The sequence below is a fragment of the Coturnix japonica genome, chromosome 7, assembly GCF_054131305.1.
Source record: "Coturnix japonica strain WE chromosome 7, WE-NBRP24, whole genome shotgun sequence".
In the NCBI taxonomy this organism is placed as follows: Eukaryota; Metazoa; Chordata; class Aves; order Galliformes; family Phasianidae; genus Coturnix; species Coturnix japonica.
Window position 1 is genome coordinate 29,670,662 of NC_140669.1, and position 22,419 is coordinate 29,693,080.

The 22,419-nt window shown below is 40.1% G+C and overlaps 1 protein-coding gene across 7 annotated transcripts in view; it reads left to right on the forward strand.

Moving 5' to 3' along the window:
* Positions 1 to 22,106, forward strand: part of MYO1B (myosin IB) — a 92,696-nt gene extending 70,590 nt beyond the window's left edge. For 3 of the 7 annotated variants that reach the window (XM_085553617.1, XM_085553616.1, XM_085553618.1), the window contains exons 17-31: positions 786 to 1,012; positions 1,169 to 1,369; positions 1,922 to 2,015; positions 2,470 to 2,619; positions 4,223 to 4,291; positions 5,017 to 5,103; positions 5,401 to 5,487; positions 7,806 to 7,892; positions 10,529 to 10,603; positions 10,986 to 11,120; positions 11,992 to 12,098; positions 14,347 to 14,479; positions 15,794 to 15,946; positions 16,859 to 16,986; positions 20,431 to 22,106. In XM_085553617.1, coding sequence (XP_085409743.1) covers positions 786 to 1,012; positions 1,169 to 1,369; positions 1,922 to 2,015; positions 2,470 to 2,619; positions 4,223 to 4,291; positions 5,017 to 5,103; positions 5,401 to 5,487; positions 7,806 to 7,892; positions 10,529 to 10,603; positions 10,986 to 11,120; positions 11,992 to 12,098; positions 14,347 to 14,479; positions 15,794 to 15,946; positions 16,859 to 16,986; positions 20,431 to 20,554 — 1,857 coding nt within the window. In that variant the 3' untranslated portion in view covers positions 20,555 to 22,106. The remainder of the gene's footprint in view (positions 1 to 785; positions 1,013 to 1,168; positions 1,370 to 1,921; positions 2,016 to 2,469; positions 2,620 to 4,222; positions 4,292 to 5,016; positions 5,104 to 5,400; positions 5,488 to 7,805; positions 7,893 to 10,528; positions 10,604 to 10,985; positions 11,121 to 11,991; positions 12,099 to 14,346; positions 14,480 to 15,793; positions 15,947 to 16,858; positions 16,987 to 20,430) is intronic. The other 4 variants (XM_085553622.1, XM_085553621.1, XM_085553620.1 and 1 more) reach the window with 3 other exon arrangements.
* Positions 22,107 to 22,419: the final 313 nt, after the last annotated feature.

A 22,419-nucleotide genomic window follows, 5' to 3' on the forward strand; every position in this document is an offset into this window, starting at 1 on the left:
TACTTGGGTATTTCTTTGGTTGTCAAAATTTCAGGTCACCCCCGTGCTTTGGGAAAGGTTGTTAACAGGTTGCGTCTTAGCAGCCAGTGAGGGTCTTCAGTTGTTAATAATATTCTCTTGTACAACAGAGCAGTCAATGCATTCCAACTATTTCAGGATTGTTTTCCCATCCTCAGCTGAGAACATTTTGATCTGGTCACTTGATAACAAAAATTTGACCCTTCTGTTGTGAAATCTAAGCAAGCTCATGCAAAGGGCTTTGTCACTAGTGGCATTTACTACACCTGTCAGAAACATGAAATGTGTTCTCAAAACAAAAAGTCATCCAAGTTTACAGTCCCTTGCTGTTGTGTAAAATGTGGCTATGGCAGTAGTAGATGGATGGTCAGCATATGTAATATGTATTTGTGAAGAACTAACTGTGAAATCATGAAGCTGGTAAATCTATATTATCAGCCTGATGACTTGTCATGACTAATCAAATTAGATTTAAGAAGCCAGGCATGCTCTGAGATCTACATGAAGTTCATTTGAGTGCTTCCAAGGTCTTCAGCTGCTGGTCAAGGGTTTCCATTTATGACTGTTGTCATTGGACTGCTTTCCTGGTGAGAGTTCTTGTAAATAAAAGTCCCCTGAGGACTACATGGACAGCTAGTTGCTGCTGGGATCTTTAAATTGTTTTGAATAGTGAAAAAGAAGAGAAATCAGTGTTGTGGTGCAGTTTGGAAATGCCTACATCCTGCAGTCCAAATTGTGTTCTGATGAGATGTTTCTCTGCTGTCCAGGTTATGTACCAGGTGGAAGGATTTGTTGACAAAAATAATGATCTTCTGTACCGGGACCTCTCTCAAGCTATGTGGAAGGCCAGTCACTCCCTTATCAAAGCACTGTTCCCTGAAGGTAACCCTGCCAAGATCAATCTCAAGAGACCACCAACAGCAGGATCGCAGTTCAAGGCTTCTGTTGCTACTTTAATGAAAAATCTCCAGACCAAAAATCCAAACTACATTAGGTAAATGACCCCGTGATGAGCTCGGAGAATTTGTATTGACTGAGTTAAATGATGTTTTGGTACTCAAGGATGAGACTACTGAAACCTACAGTTGACAATGGTAGCTGTTGACTTGGAGGGCTGCGATCCAGCGTCACTGTTCGTTTCTTTTTCCAGGTGCATCAAACCCAATGACAAAAAGGCTGCGCATATTTTCAATGATGCCCTGGTGTGCCACCAAATCCGATATCTCGGTCTGCTGGAGAACGTCCGGGTCAGAAGGGCGGGGTATGCATTCAGGCAGGCATATGAGCCGTGCCTGGAAAGGTACAAAATGCTGTGCAAGCAGACGTGGCCACACTGGAGAGGGCCAGCCAGGTAGGAGAGCTGCAGTTTTCTCAACTATCCCATTTCAATGAATACTATGATTGTCTTCCATACGTTTCGATGTTTTTTGCTTAAAAAACAAATGAAATTCTTTATTATTTAATGATATTTCAAATATTTTACAGTAAATCAACAAGTCACCTGAAGCAGCTCAAATGTTGTACTGGTTTCATTCCCTTAGAATCATTTTGGACTTTGCATGAGTTCCTTCATTGGAAAACCTACCCTTTTTGGGGGTCTAAAAATTACTGTTGTTCAAAATCATTTTAGAAGTAGGAGGGAAAAAAATAGGCCATTGCTGATGCTGCTGAATGAAAATTGCTCCTTTTTCATCAAGTGATTTTGAATCTTTACTGTGATTATTCTTGCCTTTAGCTAAATAAACAGTAAGTGAGCTAGGTTTTCAATCTGCTTATGTCAAGCAGTATTTGAGAATGTAAAATAAGCTTTCATCTATTTTCCAGAAATTAATCTGTGAATATGTTAACTAAGAAGTTTTAGAGCTGGGAGTCATGTTTGTTAATCTCATTTACTTCTTACTAGGGCCGGTGTAGAGGTGCTGTTTAACGAATTGGAAATCCCTGAAGAAGAGTTTTCATTTGGTAGATCGAAGATATTCATCCGCAACCCTAGAACGGTAAGAGAAAAATGCCTTTCTATGCAAAATCAAGTTATCTTTTATGAGGATAGCCTGCTATGGACTGCAAGATTTACCAGCTTGTTCCTACTGATTTTTTAGATACAGTGGTTGGTGGAGAATATAGCATTAAATAAAGTAAAGGCTACCTATTCAATGTTAGAACTTTTAAATTGGGATGATTGAGCATTGATGAAGACTGAAGGATAGTTCTCTACAGTAGCTGTCAGCCTGAGTTTAACTTTCATGTGCTGACTTAAAGCAGCATATTTTGTACAAACCTGTTGATGCGTCTGTTGGTATCACAGGAGGTAAATAAACCAGAAGGTGTCTAAAGGGGGAATTTGAATATAATAGGGATTTTGCTTAGAATAACTACTTACGGGTTTTTTGGTCTATGCTTGCCTTCTGGTTTTCTTCTAATGTCAAACAATACCTTAAATAATACACCCAGCTCTTCAAACTAGAAGACCTGAGAAAGCAGCGGTTGGAGGACTTGGCTACGCTCATTGAGAAGATTTACAGAGGTTGGAAGTGCCGCACACGCTTCTTGCTAATGAAAAAAAGCCAGATTGTGATTGCTGCCTGGTTCAGGAGATACGCAGTAAGGCATTGTCTTAAATTATTGGCAAGGGTATGGGGAGCATATTGTTTTATTATTTAATGAGTTTTCATAACTTCCTTCCCTATGTATGGAGGAGTGTAGGAAGAATTCAGTTTTATAGTGGTTTTTAAATAATAAAAATATACATAAAAGAATGTATTTATTTTTTTTAGCATTTCCTTTGTGCTTTTGCTTAAATAATTAAAAAGGTCCTTCCAGTCCTTCAGCTCCGAGAGCAGGATTTTGTGGACCAGCCAAGCAAATGCGGTGCCGCTCTCAAAGCATATGGCTGATGTATCTAAAATGTTTGGTAATATACATGTGTGATTCTGTGGAATTTGGCCATTCCGAAGGCTTTTTGTGTTTTTGCCTTATTTGGTACCTTTGCATTTGAGGCTGAAGAATGCTGTCTGGGAGGATCTCCAGGATTTATTTTAATTATAGCCCATAAGCATCATAGTTTAGTAGTTCATACCGGTACAGTTCTTTTTGTAGGCTGGGTCTTTAAGTCCATGACTTTATGAGCTGTCTTTTCCTTAGTTAGTGGATAGAACATAATACAACAGATAGATTGTTGTCAAGTTTTAAAGTCTCAGATGTCAAAATGCATTTCTTTACTTATATTAGAAGGCCTGATAAAATATCACGTGAAGTAGGGAGTGAGCATCTTAAACTGTAAATTGCAGGACTGACAATTGCTCGTTTCATCTGACGAGCACTTTCATTTGTCATCTTGAAAGCCATTTGTGTTGAGTTTAATTATCTTGGATGATGAAAGCAAATTATGGGTTATTACAAAGAAGTGTAGTTATTTACATCTGAGAAGAAATGCTTTTAGGCTGTAAAACTCTTTTTGCAATTGAATACACTGTTTCTACAATCAACATCAGTACAAAATTGCATTGTGCCCCTGTGTCTGATTTGAGATCTCTTATGATCTTAATGATTGGAAAATTTTGTTGTTGTTGTTGGTCATTGTTGGTCCCTTAGCTGTAGACCCTTGCTGAGCCTTATGAGTCTTTGTAGCTCACTCATAGTAATGTTCTGTTATTGAAGGGGGCTGAGTATGAAGCCCAAAAGCCATCAACCATTATTCACTGTTATAGTGTCCAGTAGCCTGCTGGGGAACTGAGGGTTTTTTATTAGGAAGACGCTTGGTGTACTTAAATAATATCCCAATGTGTCATTCAGGAGTACGTGTTCAGTTTGTTTGCTTGTTTTGTTTTTTCTTAAGTTAATAGAAACAGCATAAATCTCGTGAAAAGGCAAGGAAAAGCTTAGCCAACAAATCTGTGCATTTCTAAGAGTTTGTCTGCTGCTCTGCTTGTGGGAAAGACAAATAGAGCTGTTAATGTTAGTATTTAATCCATGTAAATTTTTCTGCTGCTGACCATGAACTGTTTCTGTACACAGAGAGGGGCATTGTCCATGTGCCATTGTTGATGGGTTTTGTTTCCTCTCGAGTTAAACAACACATCTCTGCTTTGATGTGCTTGTTCAGAATTTCCTCATATGTAACTTTTATTACTTCTATCCCTAATGATATTTTCAGGTGTTAGCAACACAGTATTCTAAGAATCATATATTGATTTATTTTATACAGCAACAGAAGAAGTATCAGAAGATAAAGAGTTCAGCTATTATAGTACAGTCGTACATCAGAGGGTGGAAGGTGAGTTTCCTCTTGCTGTGGTTGTGCCTATGAGTTACAGAGTGGGGAAGAAAATGCAGTTGAAGTGCACCAAGCCTCTTGCCTTTCACTCTTCTTGGCATGAGTTTGAGTTGCTGAAAGCAGGTTTTGATTAGTCTGGATCACGTGAGCTGTGCATTGTTTGGGTTATGTGTTCAGTTCTTTGCTGTGTGCTGAGTGGATGGGTGAAAGCATGTCATCGTTGCTGTAAGCAAGTGCCTTTGCCATTGCTTGCTTGTCTTCAGTTTGTGACGACTTTGCACTTCAGAGGTTTGTACTTGGCAAAGAGAGAATTCTGCAACCAGTATTGTTAAGCCAGACTTAAAGAGTGATGACAAACTGGGGTTAGCATTTCCCCTGAAAACAGCGCTTAGAGATATTCAGCATCAGAAAAGTGTCCCTGGGCTCCTTTGTTTTTTTATTAATCTTTCTTCATATCACAGGCGATCACAGGTCAAATCATCATCTCGTCTTGAATTATGTTTTTTTCTTCATTTGTCAATGGTGAACATAATGTTTGGTGGTAGCAGTGCCAGCAATAAAAGCCTGGTTTGACAGCGACCTTAAGTGTCGCCTGCAACTGTGCAGTTTTCTTGTGATTTATTGCTAGAGGGATAAGGCATATGCTGTGAGGAGGAGATATAGTTGCTGTTATGCAGATAGAGAGATCTAGAGTCACGCTAAATTGTATTTTCAATTGTTTACAGGCTCGGAAACTTCTTCGGGAGCTTAAGCACCAGAAGCGTTGTAACGAGGCTGCCACGATAATTGCTGCTTATTGGCATGGTACCCAGGTGAGAAAGTGGTGACAAATTCTGCACCTAACTGTCTCTCTATAGAACAAGGAAGGCCCTTGAGGGCAAAGCTAGCTTAGAACTATTTTCAGTGACTTAAACTACTGATTTATTTTGGTTTTTTTCCCCTCTTTGCTGCTAACGTGTTTTAGCTGGTGCAGCCTGGGAAGCTGGGACGTGCTTTAATATTTGCTCTTTGTGGTGGCTGGTTTCTTTTTCTTTCTCTCACCATTGGGAACTTGCAGTAACCTTTTCTTCCCTAAGCTTTTCTATATCCCGTTTTCAAACGCATCGCAGGCACGAAGGGAACTGAGACGGCTGAAGGAGGAGGCTAGAAATAAACATGCTATTGCTGTTATTTGGGCTTACTGGCTTGGATATAAGGTACTTCATGCACATGTCACGTGCCCCCCTTCATTACCCAACGATGTCAAAAATTAATCAGTAGTAAATAGTGAGAATTAATAACTAATACGATTGACTTAAAAATAATAGAGCATGATCATTGGTTCCCTCCATTTCCATTCATGCCATTCTTAAACCTGATGACATTCTGTCTATCAGTGTTTTGTAGAGTAGGAAATACCATGCATGGCAGCCATGTAGTGATTTGCACTAACAACCAATTAGACTAGATTAAAAACAACTAGACTCCAGTATTCTCCAATTAGAAAATGCATTTTACTACTTGCAAATGTGCAAAGCATGGTTTGTGGTGGGGAAAGGAGGTTGTGGGTTATCAGTGTTTTTTTCCCCTCCCCTAACAAGCGCTTTCAGTGACACTGTCCTAGAGATCTAATTGAGATTTTCATCAGGCTGTATATTCTGCACCCTGAGCAGTCTTCACTTACAAGTTCAAACCAACGTTATTATTTTACTCAATATTTGTCTTAATTGGTTTAATTCACTCTCTGGTTGCAATTTGAACCAGTAAGAAAACTATAGTAGCTGCAATTAAAACATGGCTTTGTGACCAGATCTTTTAGCAGAAAATGGTGCTAGCTGGCAATTCTGAACTTACAGCCCTAGAAAAATCCCAAGAATTCCAGCATCAGCTGTTTGTTTTCAGAAGCAAAGTCCCACTGAAAGATTCTTGCTAATCCCCAGCCTGCAGTTGTGGGTTTTGTGAACATTTGAAATGCTGTTCACTGGAGGTTAAAATTCTGTTTGTTTCAACTGGTAAAATCTTAACTGATTTGTTAATTATATTCTGTTGATTTGTTACATTTAGAACATCCCCCAGTTAATATTTAGGATGGGGTGGGAAATGCTGTCTGATCGCCTTGCCAATGAGATGTATAAATGTGCTCATATCACATCTGAAGTAAAATGCAGACTTTGATACTGCTGTTTTGATATCAAGCTGTCAGATTTGCAATGGAATGGCAGCACTGCGAGTCAAAGCAAACGTGCAGAGTTTCCCTCCCTGCAGAGAGACCATGCATCGAACCTGACGTTTAGGTGGCTGCTGAAGTTAACAGTTTCCTCTTTGTTTACTTAAATGCAGCACACTGGTAGTTAATTTTATTGTTATCCATAGTTTCTTGCTCCAGAAAAATGGGTCAGTACTGCACAGGTGATGCTGACTCTCTTAGATGCTCCTTAGAGTTAGAAAGGACAAGATCAGTAATTGATGAGATGGTATTAATTGTGCTTGAGCTCATCATTTAAATACTTAGAAGATATCAATAAGATAATGTTACCTTCAGAAATCAGTTGCTTTTAAAGAGAAACTTAGACCTCAAGTGCTCAGTTGCCTTCCTTTTCACAAGATAGACAACTACCCAACCTTGCAGAATCCCTGCTTTTCTAACACATTATGGTAGAAGCTTTCTTTACATTCAGATGAGTAGAAGCATTTTTATGAGTAACTGCATCACACACTAGCCCCATCGCAGGCACAGGCTGGACCTGTAGCTGCACGAGTCCATTTGACAGCACACAACTTGACAACATCAGCAGAGCTGCCGTGTCTCTCTGATGTTATAATGCTAGAACTCTCCATTCCGTTTGATTTTTGTCATCACATACTGAGTAACTGAGGTTAGGATATCTTTTAAAATACAAGGCTCTGCTAAATTGTCTGTGTATGTGTTCAGAATGCTTTGCAAATTGCTTTCCTATAATGGGGATTATTGAGGAATAGTAGGTGAGTGTCTGTCTGTTTGCATGCAGGAAGGCACTGTGTTGGGGGGGAGGCTTTACCTTTTCATTCCACAGAGAAAGGAGTAATTTACAAGTCTGTAAATTTTTATTTAAGTACATAAAATCAAAATCACCTCCAGAATAAAAGCCCTTAGTGCAGTGCCAGTCATTATCATCACACACCGTTTCAGGGTTATGATACAGCACTTGCCAGTGGAAGTGCTGCTGAGATGGTGAGGTTTTGGTTTCCATAGACATCACTCTGATCACACGATACTTACTGTTGCTCGCAAGGGTGAGATGGAAACACTGGCAGCAAATAAGAGGATGGATAAAATTCTCACGTGCATAATAAAAGTACAGATTGAGGCTTTTTGGACCTCATATGTGGTTTAGCACCAGTGCACACCAACTAGGGGTTTTGGAGGTTAAACACTGCTCTTCCATCTCTCTGTACCTTGGTTGTAAGTTGGCTGTTCTGTTTGGGATGAGCCTTTCCTGGTCATTGTGCTGTCTGCATCGGGCTGTCTCTTTTGTTCACTATCTAAACCTTTTAGGCTCGAAGGGAATTGAAACGCTTGAAGGAGGAGGCTAGGCGTAAGCATGCTGTTGCAGTCATTTGGGCTTACTGGCTTGGACTGAAGGTACTTCCTCAAACACTCCCTTCTGCCTACATGAATTCTTTACAGCGTGGCACCTTACTAACACTTAAACCAGCAGGTGTGGGGGATTTCTAGTAAGGATATTCTTTCACACAAATGATGTTGCTTAACTTTCTCACCAATTTAACAGTAAAATTCTTAAGTTGGATGTGTCTCATTCAAACTAAAGGAACTTCAGTATGGCTGTAGACTCATAAACATGACCTGTGTTGGCAGAGGTCCTGTCTGAACAGATTACAAGCATGTATTTTCTTCTTGTGACCTCTGCTTGTTTGAATGGAGGCAGAGAGGAACTGCAGACTCTAACTGCTGCTCACGTCAGACTGCTGAGCCCACAGCTGATATCACTGAGCTTCTGTGGGGCACGGTACTGCATGTGGTCACCTATGGCTGGTGGTGGCTGTGACCTCCCAGCAGAGCTATGCTGTGCAGTAGACTTTGGTTGTCTGTCCCTCGCTTTCAAGACCTGGTTGGCAAAAGAAAACACATTTGTAATCTGGAAAAATGTAGTTCTGCTCTGTAAGTAGACTATGAAAATGGCAACTTAGGATATTTCAGGTCTGTGCCCAAAAGGCATGACGTAGTTCTGCTCGTTGTAGATTTTCAAATGTACTTTTACAGATTCAGTCCTGAGGAACTGCAGATATCTAAATTGTCATTTGGCTTGGGTGCCACCTTGGCTAATGCCTTGTGGGCTACAGAAGGCTGAAAGGAAACAGCTACAACCTGATAAGGAAAAGTCCAGCTCCCGTGTTCTCTAGTTGACTTTATAAATGATGAAAGGGGGTAAATACTTAGAAAACTTTTAAAATCACGTATAATACGAGCATGCTGTGCATATGAAAACTACAGTTCAGTATATACATGGAAAGCAGAGCTAGAAATACAATGGAGCCATTTTAAGAAGTCACTCTACAGATCAGAATCGCACATGAAGTACTACTGCCAAAGTGGGTCTGTTTTTGTCCTTTTAAAATGAGATTGTCTGTCCTGAGAACTCAGGGGATGTTGCGTATCAAACAGCAGCATTTGAAGGAAAACTGATGAATCCAAAATTTTAAAGGCACATTGCAGCCAGAATGTTTTTCTGCCTGTCTGTCGTGTGGTTTTCCAGCATATTTTTAAATGGTGTAAGTGGCACGTTTGCCTCATCTGAAACATGCAGGGTTTTCTGAACAAGAACCCACTTTGTAGTTCCAGTTCACCACACTTACCAGAGGCAGTTCTCTTATGTTACAGAAGTTTCACCCGAAATATACATAAGTGAAGAATTAATTTAAGAGATCAAGATGAAACCAGTAATTCCTGAGGTTTTTTTTCTTTTTTTGGTTGTAAATTAAGTAGATTTTAATACCATCTGTGGTGCTTTCCAACTTTCTGATGGTAGGCTTTGCTGGAACACTTGGTCAGCGCTTGCTTTGCAGCCTTCCTGCAGTTCCAATCGGCTCTGTGGATGCATATCAAGTCCCCGTGTACCAAATTAATTTACACACCTTGCAGCTCACAAAGGAGTGTGTAAAGCACCATTATTGAAGAGAGTCTCTGAGAAGAGTGAGATTTGAGGTGATTATGGCTGGAGTAGTTTCAAGTGTGCCAGTTACACTGAGTAATAATTAGGATCATAGAATCACCAAGGTTGGAAAAGACCTCTAAGGTCATCCAGTCCAACCATTCACCCGCCACCAGTATTTCCCAACTGAACCGCATCCCTTAGTGTCACATGTACGCACTCCTTGTATACAGCAGGGAGTGTACACCCATTTGACTGCACTAAACTTGACAGAAAACCATTCAGTAATGAATCTAATAATTTTTCTTATGAAGGGAGTCTCCCAGCCTCTCTTAGCAGCCTGTTCCAGCACCTCATCACTCACTCAGTAGACAACTTCCCCCTGATATCTAATCTCAAACTTCCATCCTTTAGTTTAAAACCATCGCCCCTTCTCCTGTCACTGTCTACCTGTGTGAAATGTGGGTTTCTCTTGTGTTTATTAAGTCCCTTCAAATATTTGAAGGCCACAACGGGGTCTCCCCACAGCCTTCTCTTTTCGATCTCACTTTATTTTTCGGTTGCAGTGAATTCAGCAACACGTGGCAGGTTTGCTGAAACCACTAAATTTGCTCTGGGGTAAATTATGCAAAGCCACGATGTTTTCTCTGGTTTTTGGTCCAGACTCTTAACAGGTGTGTTCCAGGCTGTTCCAAAGTTGGAGGAAGGCCAACCTTCCTCTTCAGCTTTGGCGTGAGCGTTGGCTTCCCATTCATCTCCAGTCTCACACTTGGTGCTCTGTCTCACTTAATGAAAAAGCCCATGAAAATAGACAGAATTCTATGAATCCTATAGCATTAAGTGTCATGTTTTCAAAGGAAGATAGTTAAGATTCTCTGTCACACTTGCACATGACTGTGCTGAGGTCATCTGAGGTAACTTTCTGACCTCTTAGTGCGTAGTCTGGTTCATATATTTTAAGTGTATTCTCTTAGTGTTTGCATTTCAGGGAACACTTTGCATGTTTGTCTGCTTTCTGATTATTTTCTGCCATAAAGATTTATAAGAGTACCTGTGAAAACTAATTTGTTCTTCGTACTCACTTTGGGTGGTTTGTTTAACTTTTCAGGTCCGTAGAGAGTACAGGAAATTCTTCAGAGCCAATGCTGGAAGAAAAATTTATGAGTTTACCCTTCAGAGACTTGTACGTATATATCCATACAAAGCATATGTGCGTTATCTGTTGATTTTTGTCTACTTTCTTCTAAAAATATCAGCTGTTTTGTGGCTTTGATGGCCTTTGGAAGCAGATGTCCAAGCTAAGCAAACAGAAAATTGATGTTGTAAAAGAAGAACACCAGTGATAGTGTTTTGAAGGTGTGAGGGTGGCATTAACTGAGTGTTTGTCACACTTGTGACATCTAAATCTGCTTTTTCATATGGAATCTGTGTTAATGTTTGTTAAAGCTGAGAGTTGCAGTTGGCTAATGGTGCTTTTAATCACCCAGTATCTGCTTTGCTGTGCTTATTTCAGTAACTTTGGTATTTGAAAATTATTAAAACATCTTGCTTCAATTTAATCGCAGATGCAGAAATACTTCTTGGAAATGAAGAATAAGATGCCTTCTTTATCACCAATAGATAAAAACTGGCCAGCGAGACCTTACCTTTTCTTGGATTCAACTCACAAGGAACTAAAGAGGATTTTCCATTTGTGGAGGGTAGGGCACGTTCTGGTCCAGTCTGTACAGAAATTCAGCATATGGTTGTCAGTAGATTTGTTTCCTTCCTGAAGAGCCTATTTTTAGGAAGAATTTCTTCCCATTCCAGCCAGGATGGTTTTCTTTCTTTGGAAGATCATTGTCTTTGGCCTTCAAGGGGTATAACTATCCTGCCTATTTCTTCCTGGGGATAGGGAAAGAGGATTGCTTCCTGCCATTGGCTTTTAACTAGATATTAAAGCCACATGCTGTTGCCTGTTAATTGGTACCTTATAGTCGTCGTGTCTGTGGCCAGGGCTGGGACTAGCTCTCAGCCCAATGTTGGAAGTACTCGGTGGAATTTTTTACTTATGAGCTGAGGTTAGCTGAAGTTTGGTTTGGATCTTTGAAGGGAGAGAATGGTGAGAATCTATATTAACGCTGATGAGACGTTGTTCTGAGCTCATAGGCAGTGTTTTCTGTGCATTATAGAATCATGCAAGAGGAATCATTTTCACTTGTGAGCCTGCAAAAGTCGTCCTCTCAGCTGTGTTTTGTTCTTTCTGTCTGCTTACGTAAGCATTCCCAGTTGCGAACTACATGTTCTGTAAACCCTTTCAGCGTGGCATTCCAGTCATGTTGTGCTTAAATGAGATGTTGTAGAGATTCTTTCTGGTGTAACTGAGAAGAATGTGGAATGGGCGAGGAGGAAAACACCTCTGCAGTTTGTTACTGTGGTAGTGCTGTGTAGAAAGGAGCTGAATCATCTCAAAAGCATACGAAGAATGTACATCTTGAGCAATAAGCAAACATTGGTCTGTGGTGCTGCTGCTGCTTCAGATCAGAACTGGAAGGCTAATTTTTGGTTTGTCTGGCATATCGTGTTTTGCAGTGTAAAAAGTACAGAGACCAGTTCACAGATCAGCAGAAGCTTATATATGAAGAAAAACTGGAAGCAAGCGAACTCTTCAAGGACAAGAAGGCTTTGTATCCAGCCAGGTAATTACCTACTCCACAGGTTTTCCCGTATGATGAATTCAGTATCCTTACGTACATTTAGGAAGCTGTGCACGGTTTTGCTTTTTTATCTTAAGCAAGGAAGAGCTTTTCCTAATATCACAATACTGTTAGACTGTAGGGGCTGCTGAGCAATTATGGAGCAGTGTCTGATTTTCCTTCAGCAGTGTGTGTGTTTTGTGTATACAACCAAATAAAAACACAGAGGTTGGATGTCTTTGAAAGAAGTTGAATTGCTCTTTTTAAGTCAATGTGAGCTGAGAAATAATGTTTGCATTGAAAACAAAGGCATCGTCCATCTTGAAAGCCATTTCTTTTGTATGCCACACTTTGAAGAGAGAGGAGCAAAGCGCTGTTAAATGAGGCAGGGCCAGGATCTAGCAACAGTTGATGGGGCCAATTCCACGCATGGAGAGGCTCTGCTTCCATGTCTGTGCATTTTATTGGTTTGTTTTCTTCATTTCTTGCCGAGGCATTTCCTTTATTTCCTGTAATGGGCTCGGTTTCTTGCCTTCAGCAGATCACTTATTTAAAGGCTGCGTATGTCAGCTTGTGGTTTGCTCATTTATTTGCTTTGTGATCCCTTCTTATGCTGTTGGGAAAAGAAAAAGATGCTGCCTCTGGACTTATTGTCTGATCAGTGTGGGAAGGAAGGAATTTTGCATCCCAGTTTGGTACTTGGACACAGAAGAGATGAAGGCTGAACAGTGCAGTATTTTCCTGCAATACATAGCTGAGTGATCTCTATCCAAGTGGTAAATGTGATATAAAATAATTTATCACTTGACTGGGGACAGAATCTACAGGGAACCTTTGGTTTTGGTGACTAAGGTTTCATAGTGCTAATTAAAAAGAAACCAAAACAGAAAGCACAGGCTCATTGGAAAGTTAGAATGCGTTCCCCACTTCCCACCCCTCTCTGATTTATAAACATTTCCATCTCTTTTTTTTCCCTTGTGAACTGTGTTCAGAGCTGATTAACTCCTGTTGAATTTTTTATTGGCCTAAGGGTGGAGGAGATTATTGTATAAAGTTTCTGGTTAGTTGGGATGATAATGATTTGAAGGATGTGGCTAATTTTCTGCATGCAGTACAATTACTTAAAAGCAGAGAGGGTCTCTGGTGATTACTAGAAGTCAGCACCCTTCCTTTTCTCTCCCTGTGTGCTGGAGATGTGATTAGAAAGGTCAGTGCTTTGCCATATAATGTAGCAGTTCCTATTGGGCTCTGGTCTTGGCAAAGCTTAGTATTTAGTACTTAGACTGTAATTTAATCAAAGTGATTAGTTTAAGTGTCTTCCAAACAAAACGAGCACTGACTGATAGGGGAGTTGTAGTTACATGACCCGAAGGTAACGATGGGGTGAGCTGCAGGGACAGCAAGTATTGACGAAGAGCTGCTGTGCATCTAACAAGTAAATCCTCAAGAGGAATTAGTGTCCCTCTGAAATGCTGTGAAGAAACAGAGCTGCTGTTCTTTTGCAAGTTGATTTTCCTCTGTTTTCGCAAACAGGCTGTTACTGGGACATTTCCCATCAAAACTGACTGCGTGTGCAAGGATGTGCATGTGGCCAGTTCTGGTAACCATTTGGCCTATTTAATTGGAATTGCTTCAAGAGCAGGAAAAGGAATATCCTGTTACTGTCTTCAGGGATGAATTTCTCATTCTTCACTAATGCTTTGCTGTGAAGAGAGCATGTTTAAAATGCCGACCATTTAGCACCCCTCTCTGCTTTTCTGGGGATACTGTGTTGTGATGTAGCCACACTTCACAAATTTTTCTGATGGATGTGGTATGCCATCGTGGCATAGATTCAATGCTAACACCTTTGTGCTGCATTAATGTTGGTGCCACCCCTGGTGTCTTGGGGAAGAGCTGCAGCTCCCAGCTCTTTAACAGCAGTGAGGACCTTTGCACTTCCATAAACAAATACTTGAATATAGACACATTTGCTTTCATCAGTGTATTGCTCTAATTATTCTGCTACACAATAATATAGCAGTCTGCCTTGCCATTGTTTCAGAGGAAGAAATTGAAAGCAAAGGTTTCTGGGTTACTTGGCTCTGGTCTTTTGCTCATAACAAGATGGCAGAGATTACTTTCTCTGGAAGATGACATATCCAAGATGTGGGAAGCTTCCATTTGAAGCACCTCCTGGCTCTGTGGAGCCTGGAGCAATGCCTTTATCGTGTCAGATTCATATTGAACTCTGTTTCTCTTGGTTTTGCAGTGTTGGGCAGCCATTCCAAGGGGCTTACCTGGAGATCAGCAAGAACCCCAAGTACAAAAAACTGAAGGATGCTGTGGATGAGAAGATCATTATTGCTGAAGTTGTGAATAAGATCAATAGAGCTAATGGGAAGGTAATAAAATGATGTTGCTTTATCCAGAAGGGTAGATAGATTTTTAAAAACTCACAGCTTCTTAAAGGGCAACACCTGAAATGCTGGATTTATGTAAATTTGTGTTTCTGAACACCCACTGTAAATTTACTTCAAGATTGCTAAAACCTTGCTTGGGCGTCCAGTTTTTAGTGCCTTTCCCATGCAAAAATGGCAGCTCATCAACTGGCAACAGGCTGTATTGATTCACAACAAAATGTAGCCTTTGTGATCGTCTTTAATGTTTGACAGTTGAAGAAAATAAGCATTTACAGAACACTGTTCTCGTTGAAATATTTGGATAACTTGCATTTTCCAAGTTCATGATGATCACGTTTTAATATGCTTTAAAACCACACGGAATCAAGAGGCGAGTAGATAATATCATTGAAATAAAGCTGTTAAATATTCAGGGTAATAATTTCTGCCAAGACAGAACTTACTTTGCATTTAAATTATACTTATTAAAACAGGAGGCCTTGTTCTCCCTTAGTAGATATAATTGTTGTAACCTTATCTGTCTAAATATTTCACCTAGTAGATTTCAGCTTCTACACTGTAAGTGTCATTTATGCATTTGTAGGAGTGAAATTAGGTTGACTGCTGTTGATTCCAAATCGATTTTTCGGTTTGGAGGGGAGTAATTAAATGGAGACAATATCTTTCCTGAACTGGCACAGGAGATGGTACTTAAAGTTAAAATAATAATAATAATAATAATAATAATAATGAGCTATGGGACTATGTGTTTTAGACAGGCATGTCTTAATAGCTAAGATTTTTTTTCTTCATAAAGTTTTCCAGGAGAAGAAACCACATGAAGTGAATTAACATGTTATTTTAGAACAGTTTTACACCAAACATAAGCTGTCCTAGTTGAAGCTTTGATTTTTAAATACGTTCTTAAAATGTCTATTTTTTTATCTATTATTTTTTAAGGGTTTATTTCTTAAGTATTCGACAGTTGTCTGCATGAGAAATGAGGTTATTCTGATTTGTGGTTACTGACTTTATTTCCTGGATGTTATAACTGTAAGCTGGTAATTAAAGAAACTGTTTATATCTAAGCATATGTGCCAAAATGAGCTGAGCTTCTCAATCTATAATTAGACACACAAGTAAATTTGACCTAATTTTAACTCATCTGCCGTTTTTTTGCTGAACATCTAATATGGTGTTTACTTACGTGGGCCAAACATTTTCACTCAGTGAATGATTTGTAGGCTAAGTGGATGCTCAGTAAAGCCTGATTCCATCTTTGTGTAGACAGTGGTTGGCCATTTTGTGTTTTCACAGGCTACGTCCAGAATTTTCTTATTAACCAAAAACAACGTTCTCCTTGCGGATCAAAAGTCGGGGAATATCAAGTCGGAGGTTCCACTGGGAGACGTTACCAAAGTGTCCATGAGTTCCCAAAATGATGGCTTCTTTGCAGTGCACCTCAAGGAGGTTGGTTGCGACTTAAACACACAGTAATATGGTTGTTTGACGTAGAGCAATATAGTTGGCTTACGGGTTGTCCTGTAGCATCTGGTCATATTGGTTAGCCTGAAGGTTGAGATTGCTATTTTTGCACTTTGCTCCATCTGCAAAAATGTTGATTTAAAACTCCTGGTTCCAAATAGGAAAAGTTATTACATTCTGAATGATAATTTAATTGTGAACATTTTTCACTGTTGCCTCTTTTGGTTTAGTGTTTTCCATTAGTATAATGAACCTTTAATCTGTTTCTTATACCTAGTGACAATGTTTTCCATTCTAGCTGCTTGTATGAAGCTCGTATGCTTCCTGACATGCCAGCAGAATGTCTCTCTCTTCTTTTTGTGATTCCAAGAAATCCATGTTATGGCAAAGCTCACTCGGTTACTTAGTTCCAAAGAACTTAGTTCAGTGCTATATTTGCTGCTCTGCGCCGTCAGCATTGCTCTGTTAAAATCATTAAGCTGGCGTTTGCGTTCTAGCTTAAATGGGTTTGAGGAATCCTATTTATAGTCCCTTTCCATACTGATCACCTTCTTCCAAATGTCTTGGTGTTCATTGGCTCCTGTTCTTTCCTGGAAAAGAAATGTGAACTTGTTGTGGCATGGCCAGAAGAGGGAGACAGAAACACTACACTGTTGTTGGAGAAGGGATGGTCCCTTTCCTTTAGGCTGAAGAAGAAATGTTATTATTATCAACAAATGTACAGTTTATTTGAGATTGAATTGTATTTGGAGGCTCAGCACTGTGCAGTGTCTCTTCAATTTACAAGACTTACTTGACTGCCAAGGGAGGGCTCCTTGGTAAAGCATCCTGCTCTGTTGGCATTTAATACTTTGCTTAAGATTTTGGTCGTCCTAATCACTTTTCTTTCTGTTCCAGGGCTCAGGGGCAGCTAGCAAAGGGGATTTCCTGTTGAGCAGCGATCACCTTATTGAAATGGCCACTAAGCTTTACCGCACCACTCTCAGCCAAACCAAGCAGAAGCTCAACATCGAGATTTCTGATGAGTATGTTTCTTGTTTGCAGTTCTTTCATTGCAATGTGCTAAGTCAAGAATCTAGTATTAGAGAAACAGAACACTACTTTGCAATTACTACTTTTCTCTTGACTGAGTGCGTATAAATAGGATCCAATTTTCTATAGATACTCATCTTTAGTATTCCTAGGGCTCTTATTTTCTTGAAAATCAATAGAGAAAATGTCCGTAACATGGTTTCAAGTTGAGCTGTGAAGAAGAAATGCTTCTTGAGAGACAATGAAGAGATACTACTTTGGAGGAGACTCTTTCACGTGTGAAATGAGAGCTTCACCTGCTCCTATGAGATGTTTATCAATTAACTAGAGTGGACATCATGTGCCAGGTTCCTGTGAAAACAACAAAAGCACACATAGCAGCAGTGCCAGCAGTGTAGGCCCGTTAAGTTCAACCTTTTTATTCCGATGGTGAAAGATAAATTCTTAAAATTCCTTCTTATGGAGTTTTGCTCATCAGTTGTTGGTCTTTGGGTGTGGTGGTTGGTTGGGTTTGGTTTTGGTTTTTTTTTTTTGCTTAGTTGTTTCATTTTGTTTCTTGGTAGATTTATTTTGTTCTGTTTTATAGATTAGAATTTCTTTTTATTTGATAAGATTTCATATTTTGACCTTAAACGAGGTCTGAATTTGCTGTGTTTATAATCATGGACTAAAGGTATTTCTTCCTGTGTGGACTCAAATTCTGTTCCATAGGAGTCCATCACTTAGCCCACCATTGTTATGCGTATAGTCTGTGGTGTGAAGCACTTCCTGATTTCAGTGGTGTTGGTTTAGTGGATTTAATCATTTGTAATAAGGAAGAACATTTGGAAACCTTTAACATTAGCACAACAGTTTTTTTTTGCAGGTGATAATGTAATCTTTTATCTGATAGTACAACACTGATAGTATGCTAGAGCTTAGGCGACGATAACCATTTGTATCTGATCAGCTTTGAGGGTTTAGATAAAGACTGATATTGCTGTTTCCTTGTAAATGACATCTGCCAGTTTCTGCTGCCAGATGTGATTTATTTCATTTCATTTATTTCATTTTTGAAGTGTGTGATTTTTTTGGCCTATGAAAGGGTTGTGACTGACCCTGTGAAGTTACTAGTTCAGTGGTTGCTACAGAGGAATAAACTACTGGAGTGAAATCTAAGTGTGCAGTGCACTAGTCTGGCATGCCAGCTCTAATCTGGAAACCAGTTTGCTTTCTGGAAGTCTTGTGTTTTGGGATGTGGTTTGGTTACTTGCTTTGGCGACTAAAACCAATCAAATGTGTATTGCTCTCGAGTTTATCCAGATTAAATAGTTTTCAGTTTTGTTTGTTCTCTTTGAGCAGTCCTCTCTGTTGACAGCAATGCATTATTCTTGTTGTATGCCAGAGCTGAGTTACAGGCCCAACTAGGAATTCAGGAGATGTGGCCACGCTTTGAGTACTGTGCACTGCTTTTTGGGAGAGAAGTTGTTAAACTAGAAGTGCTGTTGATCCAGGAGTGTGCTGAGACAGTGTTGACACATGTTATTGGAGCAGTAACTCAGGAGCAGAGCCAGCTGTATCAGAAGATGCATTTTGCTTGCCAGCGCTACCGGCACATTTGTTGGCAAGGCTGGAAGACTTTAGGAAAGTCAGAGGAAAACACAGTGTTGGTGACAAGAGGGTGGTGGCTCTGAGACTGTCTCCTATTTTGTGGCTGCCTGCATGGCAGGGAGCACTGAACAAGTTAATATTGGAGCCTGTGAGCTGCTGGGCAGGAAAGCAGGGCTGTGGGGCAACACAGCACGGCCGCTTCCTCCCCTGGGCCACGCTGTCAGCTTGATTTGTGGCTTCCGGATGGAGGACGAATTCTTTGAAGTCTTTGGCCTCTGCTGGAGGACATTTTAAGGATGCTAAAGGGGAAATCTGCTGTTACAAAGGACATTTTAGGTCAGTGACTGCTGCACGTGAGCCAGAAAGCAGCGCTGCCCTGTTTATTGCTTTTAATCTTGCTATCCCGATCAGTGAAAAGCATGAGGCTCCGTGTGTGTTGTTTTGTTTTTCTTTTATAGCAGTTCTTCAAATGCACTGAAACTTCTCATCCCGTATCACAAGAAGTGTCAAATCCAGATTATTTTTCCCTGGACCTTAGGGAAGTATCTAAACCTGGATATTGCTCAAGAGGAAATGAGTTTTCCAAATTGCTGAGGCTTTGAGGGCAAAGTAGGTATAAGAAATAAGAGGGCTGCTGAAACGCTGGTTTGTTTTGTTGGACATTTCCGACATGCCAGCAGGGAGGCATTTTGTGGGCCTGGGAGTCTCAGCTATGAAACTGATTTAACAGCATTTTCCCTGTTTATGGAGATATTCAGAGACATCCTGGCTTAAGGATTCAGTATTGACCCCAGTTTCTGCTGAGCTTTTGCTTCTTGGCTAAAGCAGTCATCCTCAGCTGAGTGTTTGTGGCTTCTTGTGTGAACCAAGCCATCTCTTGGTGGGATGTGGCTCCTGCTGTGCTTTGCTGAGCTTCGAAGTCACAGGAGTGTTGGTCTTTGACGGAATTAACATGTCTGGCACTTAATCTGGTTTTATATGTATATGTATTCAGTTACTCGACCTTTAAGTGGGAGAAATGTTTATTTTTCATACAAAGAATGTGTAGCTATGACTGATTTCCTTATCGTAAGGCAAGAAAGTAACAAGAAATTACATCTGTATTTGTTGCTTTCTGGTTTTATATGTTTTGCTTTAGCAAAAAAAAGAAAAAAACCCTAAAACCACACATGTAATTTTTTTTTCTCTGACTACTGGACTGCAGGATCTAGTTTTCAGTGGTACCTAATACACTGACATATTGTAGATAAATGAAAATAAGGTATAAATAATGGATCAAAAATGGTAAAATACTGTTGATTATGCTTTCAAGTTCCTTTCTAAGTATGTTACCTTGGTTGTTTAATAATTTCTGAGATGTGATACCCTGTGTCGTTGAATCGTAGAGTGGCTTGGGTTGAAAGAGACCCCAAGGATCATCAAGTTCCAACCCCCTGCCACAGGCTCCAGATCTGGTACCAGACCTGGCTGCCCAGGGCCCCATCCAACCTGGTCTTGGGCCACCTACAGGGATGGAGCATCCACAGCCTCTCAGGGCAGCCTGTGTCAGCACCTCACCACCTTCTCTGTGAAGAACATTCCCCTGACGTCCAATCTAAACCTTCCCTCCTGGTGTTTAAAACCATTCCCCCTTGTCTTATCGCTGTCTACCTGAGTAACAAGTTGATTCCCTTCATTTTTGTAATCCCCTTTTAAATACTGGAAGGCTGAAATGAGGTCACCTTTCAGCCTTCTCTTCTCTGGTGTCTTTTTGTAGTTAGAGCAGCGAATGAAAGAACAGCCTTCACAAAGACTTCCCGTATGTTCCATCCACCTTTTGCTAATGAGTGTTTTATTCTCTCTCCTAGGTTTCTGGTCCAGTTCAGACAAGACAAAGTGTGTGTGAAGTTCATTCAAGGCAGCCAGAAAAATGGCAACATCCCAACTTGCAAACGGAAAAACAATCGGCTTCTTGAAGTGGCTGTCCCTTAACTGCAGCTGGTGACTCCCTTCCATGGACTTGTTTCTTTGTAATAGTGCAATTTAAGTCGTTTGGTTTTGCTGGTTTTATCCTTTTCTGGAGCTGTTGATGGCTAATAGCTTTAGAAGCCCTTGGCAAAACATTGGATCGGTTGACTTTTTAATCTTATCCATCGTGCCATAGTTTTAACCCTCAACATGCAGATCTTTAACCAGCAGGGCATTTTTACCAGCTGGCAAGTTACCTGTCATACCCGAATCATTCTCTTTGTTTAGTGGCCATATTTTAACGCAGCATACCGTAAACCCACATATTAATGGTAAATTACTCATACTTCTTAGTCTAGAGATCCACTTAACAGAAGCCATACATGACCTTGAGGCTTGGTGGCAACTTGTGCCCAGTGTCTTTTATACCAACCCATCGTGGTGTTCTGATGGGCTCCTCCTTTGCCACCACCACTAGAGAGATGGGGGGAGCGGAGAACAGGCACCGACCCTTGTAGCTAACACTAGGACCTATGTAGCTCAATCCTTTAATATATACAGCTTGGGAACATCTAAGTCTACAAGACCAAAGGAACACGTAGTTACCCGAGCAGCTACATGTATAATTTTTTTTTAATAAAAATAATTAAAAAAAAAAAAAAAAAGATAAAAATTAGAAAAGCAGACATTTTCAAGCGGGATTTTTAATTGGGTCAGATATTTGTAATGCCTTTAATACAGCAAAAAAAAAATAAGAAGAAAATTGAAGAAGCTTATTTCACTCGCAGAAGACACTCAGTTTGAAACATTTTCTGTTCTGCTTTTTTCTTTAAATTATTAGCTAAGATTAGAGCCTGATAAACGCCTTAGTATCCATCACACAGTACTACTGGGTATTTCTACTGCTCATTACCAAGCGAAGGCTTTGGGCCTTTCCTTTAGACATTGGCATGTACAATGTGCAATAAAACACACATGACATTTTGTGAGAAAATTATTTATGATGCATTTTTGTGTGCAAGAGAGGGTTGGTGCAGCCTGCATAGACAGTATAGGGGCTCAAGTGTAGAGTTGTGTTGTTAATTTGCAGTTTTTTAGAGTGTACACTACAATTTGGGAAGAATACTTAGAATTACAAGTTCCCGAATCCAAGGGTTTGTATATAAATTGGTATTACAGTAATAAAACTGTTTTAATTCTGTGCTGTTTGGTATTCCTACGTTGTAGCCGTATTTTTGTACTCCGAGCTATTTTATATAACTTGTGTGCCTGATGTAAATGTGTGCACAGAAATACAATCCAGGAGCTACGTTATAAACTTTCAGTGTAACTAATTGCACTTAATCTTCATAAGCCAGAAGCATTAGCTGAAATGCTTAAGAGGAGCTGTGTTTTTTAAGATAGAAGTAACTACTTACGTGAAGGGTTTGTTGAATGTGACTGTTTGCTTTGTTGACGTGAGGACAGTGGAGAAACCATTGTATTTTTGCAGTCTGAAATAGGACAGATGAAGACCCTGGGTACCTGATGTGCAGTGCTGGAAGTCCAAGCATAAATAAAGGAAAGAAAAAGATAAGTTCAGCGTCTCATTTCTCTCCTGGTGGTGGAGTTACGTAGCACTACTGGCTGTGAGGGCTCTTGGTGCTCAATGTTCAAATCGTGCACATAATTTCAATACAAAGCTGTTGTTATAGCTGGTTACTTCGTGTTGCTGTTAGGAATCCATACACAGGCTGTGGAAAGGTGGGAGTAATCAACAGAAGCATTTTCTAAACTATGACAATATCATAGAAGCACAGAATTGTTTGGGTTGGAAGGGACGCTGAAAATCCATCTGGTCCCACTGCCCTGCAATGAACAGGGACACCCACAGCTCCCTCAGGTGCTCA